Here is a 4658-nt window from a genome sequence, read left to right on the forward strand (position 1 = left end):
TACACCACTAATATATATATATATATATATATATATATATATATATATATATTTACAAGAGAGACCAGGCCAAGGTAGCAGCCATATATAAAACACAACACAATGCAATATGGTAACCGGAAGAGTGCACCTGAGAAGTCTGCAGGGCACCTTGACGTTAAATTGGCAATTGTTTTAAAGAAAAGAAAAATAATGGTTTCAAGTTTTGAAACCATGTTCAAGGTTCAAGTTTTGAACATGCTTGAACATTTGACATTTAATATCACATGCTTGTGTTGACATTTGACATTAAATGACACACAAGGCCGACCCCATCTAGGAACCCGGACCACCCCATCTAGGAACCCTGAGGGTACATTATGTTCATGTTCATGTACCAATCTGCTTTCCTATTGGCTGAAAGTCCCAGAGTCTCCTGATGCTCATCATTACAAAGACCCCTAAATGACATCACTCTGACCCTGATCAGTATAGTGCACTCACACGCACGCACGCACGCACGCACGCACGCACGCACGCACGCACGCACGCACGCACGCACGCACACACACACACACACACACACACACACACACACACACACACACACACACACACAGTCCTTATATAACAGAAAGCGGGTGGTCTCTCACACTGGATCAGACACAGTTAGCAGGTACAGTATGTTGTTTATTGTATTATAACATTACATCTCTCATTTCATCTCATCTGCTCTGCTTTTCAAATAAAAACCAGCTGCTCTTATTGTCATTTACAGCAGCAGATCTCAGACAAACCTTTACCAACTGGCGGGATGAGGTCACCTGAACAGGTGTGAATAGATCCACACTGACTCCTCTGTCTGCCATGAGTCTACAGGTGAGAATACAGCTGTTTGTGTGCATATACTGTTGGAGAAATGTGCATGTGCATGTGCATGTGCAAAGACTCAAAGCGCATCATGCATCGTATTGTTTGCTGCTAATAATAGAACTTTGGCAATGAAGAGCCTAATTATGCACTATACATACTGAAAACATTGCACCTGCAATCCTGCATGGTTACAGCTGTTATGACGATGAATATAATATACCAACAAGTTAACTTAGTAATACAGTTACTGCTCCACTTAATTTTTTTCTTCTAATCCAAACAAAAACATCCATACCTGAATTGTTGAAATGTGATACGTACAGTGCTTTCGCGTATGTACGTATGTTGCACATGTTGATATTGTGATGATACTTTTTCCATATATTTTGCAGCACTAATATATGACACAATCCTGAATTGTGAATGCTTATTTGCAATTGAATGAACAATGTCTTTGTTGTGTTTCCTGGAACACCATCATGTCTCCATTGTGTACTGGCATTGAATTGCACCTGATCGTATTATTTTAATTATGTACTATTTACCTGTGTTTTTTAATGATGTTCTTATTGTCTGTGTGCCGTTGCTCTGCTTGTTTCAGCCTGTACAGCACGTTGGTCAGCTTCTGTTGTTTTAAATGTGCTATATAAATAAAGTTTGATTTGATTTGATTTGATTACTGAACATGGCGTTGCATAGTAATGTCTTCTGCAACAAAATAAGTCTAATTAAGATTAAGAAACTGATAGTGTTACAGTCATAAGAAGTCTGTCTGTCTGTCTGTCTGTCTGTCTGTCTGTCTGTCTGTCTGTCTGTCTGTCTGTCTGTCTGTCTGTCTGTCTGTCTGTCTGTCTGTCTGTCTGTCTGTCTGTCTGTCTGTCTGTCTGTCTGTCAGACAGGGAGGAGGAGGAGGAGTAGACATGATGGTGTGGAACTCTAGCTCCCCCGTCCCCCTGGACCTGCTGATGAGCAATAGCAGCTCTCTGCTAACAGGAGGCGCTGCAGGCTCCCCTAAAGACAGCTTCAGCAACGCACTGACCAAGAACATAGTAGCCATGCTGGTATGGATGACTCTCAGCATCATCAACGGTACCATGGTCCATACCTTTCTAAAACACCGGTAGGCCTATATACAAACAATGCACAATGGTTATTTAGCTTTGCATTTTTCATTAGTTTTTATTTTTATTTTGTTTCTGTCTGTCTTAAGTCTGTCTGTCAATTTAAGTCTGTCTGTCTGTCTGTCTGTCTGTCTGTCTGTCTGTCTGTCTGTCTGTCTGTCTGTCTGTCTGTCTGTCTGTCTGTCTGTCTGTCTGTCTGTCTGTCTGTCTGTCTGTCTGTCTGTCTGTCTGTCTGTCTCTTTCTCTCTCTCTCTCTCTCTCTCTCTCTCTCTCACACGTATGTTGCCTGTAGTTTGTTCTATGAGGATCCTCGCTACATCATGTTCATCTGCATGGTGGTGAATGATGCCCTGCAGCTCACCCTGGTCACAGCTCTCTACGTAGTCAGTTACATCTTCGCAAAGATACACGCCTCAGTCTGCTGCTTACTGGTAAAAAAATATATATTTTTTTACCCATTTGAACCCTAGCATCTTTTATTAAAAGTAACTAGTAATAGGTAATAATATTACCGTTTTAGAGTACTTTTTACAACACTGACCTTAACCCTAACCTCAGTCAAAATATGCCTGCCAGGAAGCCAGACATACAGTAGGCTATACCATAGATATATCCCAGAACGTGGGTGGAATCCATAATAGTGCGTCAACGTGAAAGAGGTTTGAGAACCACTTATGTTCATTCCAGATAATGACAGCCGTCCTCACCACTCGCTCCACGCCGTTGATCCTGGCCGGCATGGCGGTGGAGCGCTACGTGTCCATCTGCTTCCCGCTGCACTACGGCCACATGTGCACCGTGCCGCGCACCTTCCTCCTGATCGGCATCATCCTCCTCCTCGCCGCCACGCCCCCCGTCAGCGACCTCCTCATCACCGTCGTCCAGGTAGGCCTATACGACTGCAGGGACGTACTGTAATTAGGGATAGGACGATAAATCGTCATTAGCGTTTATCGTGATTAAACAAACAAAGGTTTTAAGCATATTTTGATTATGGTGATAAAACCTTAATCACAATCACAATAATCTTTGCCACAATAATCGTGACATGTAATTTTCATATCGTCCCAAAAACAATTGTGATTATAGTATTGCGACAATCAAAAATTTGCTGTAGACGCAAATCTCTGCGATATGATTATTTTGAGTATTTTCTGGAGCGTTTTTTTTTCTGCCATAGCGATAAACGATTATAAATCCCTATCCGTCCAGGAGCCGCCCCACTTCTTCCACAGCGCCATTTTCTGTGACCAGTCGCTGCTGTTCCGCCACCGCTCCATCTACTACAAGAACTGTGTGTTTGACGGAGCCTACCTGTCCTTCGTGGCTCTGGCCTTGCTCTACACCTACTGCAAGATCATGCTGGCGGCCAGGGCCGCCTCCAGCGGCCTGGCCTCGGTGAACAGGGCTCGCAACACTGTGCTTCTGCACGGCATCCAGGTGAATGCCGTTTGATTGATGATTACACCTAAGTGGTGATTCATAAAGGGTGTTAATCAAGTTGTAGCTTTTTTTTCTTTTTTTTTTTTTTACGATTATTTTAAAATGGCAGATGTGACACATTATGAGCTTGTACAGTAGATTGACTTTTTTCAAGTAGGCCTATAGCTGATGTATAAGAAAATGGGTTAAACTGATTTTAATGCTATATTAACCAATTTTGGAACCCCCACCAATTAAGGACCCCTGGTGGCCACCTTGAGAACCACTACTGGTCTGTGGTCTTCAAGTCTCAGACAGAGAGCCAAGGCAAAGTATAGTGCGTAATAACCATAATCGGTCTAGTATATAAATCTGAGGGTCGTTGACATAAAAACATTTGAGAACGAGTGTGCTAAAGCATCATGTCCAGCTCTGTGCCTACTCTGCCATTAACCATTAAACCTCTGTCTGGTGCCTCTCAGCTGCTGCTGTGCATGCTGGCCTTCGTGGTCCCCTCACTGCAGGCGGCGCTCATCTCTCTGTTCCCCCGCCTTGGTCTGGAGATCCGCTACATCTTCTTCCTGCTGGTCTACATCATCCCTCGCTTCCTCAGCCCCATGATCTACGGCTTCCGCGACCAGAAGTTCAGGGAGTATTGGGCTCGCCACTTGGTCTGTTGGACGCCCTCTGGGGCCAGCAGGGTCAAGCCCACTGCACAGCTTAAGGTCAACCGCAAGGTTACTGTAAATGACTCTTGAACGAGCGTTTCACCCATTTCGGATCTTCATATAATAGGCTCTATGCACAAAGAATAACTCTTCCTACTTCCGGGCCCTTCTCCCTACTCCCTTCACAGGTGTTACCGATGATACTAATTTAGGCTCTGCTCCATTCTGGTCAAACATAGCTACTACAGTACCTATAAAACTGGAATCATTTTGCAAACTGTTTGGCAGTTCATACCTTGTTGTCCTGCCTTTGTGCCTTAGATGATTGGTAGCCTGGCTTCTTGCAGGACAGACTCATATCACAATCCGCCGAAGGCAAAGAAAATAGCCACCGGCAGATTCACGTCTGCAAACCTAGATGTTTGGTGCATGACTTGTTCCTCTGGACTTGTCATTTGATTGCTTGCCTCCTGCCTGCAACTTCAGTGTATGCCACATCATTGTACTTTATATGCAAAGGTGTGACTTTGCATTTGGGTTCAAATCGCTCTGCTAGCCACAACTGACACAGCCTGTAACCTGAGCCGTCCGAGAT

General features: G+C 44.0%; 1 protein-coding gene across 1 annotated transcript; it reads left to right on the plus strand.

Annotated features, from left to right (window-relative positions):
• Positions 1–1775: 1775 nt before the first annotated feature.
• LOC308333570 (odorant receptor 131-2-like) lies at positions 1776–4153 on the plus strand (the record flags this gene model as incomplete). Its single annotated transcript, XM_080790029.1, has 5 exons — positions 1776–1972; positions 2266–2404; positions 2661–2858; positions 3186–3413; positions 3878–4153. 5 exons carry the CDS (start codon positions 1776–1778, stop codon positions 4151–4153), a joined length of 1038 nt encoding a protein of 345 aa, XP_080646155.1.
• Between the last annotated feature and the right edge of the window lie 505 nt (positions 4154–4658).

This window comes from Protomyctophum bolini, assembly GCF_963924005.1.
Source record: "Protomyctophum bolini genome assembly, chromosome: 2".
Lineage (NCBI taxonomy): Eukaryota > Metazoa > Chordata > Actinopteri > Myctophiformes > Myctophidae > Protomyctophum > Protomyctophum bolini.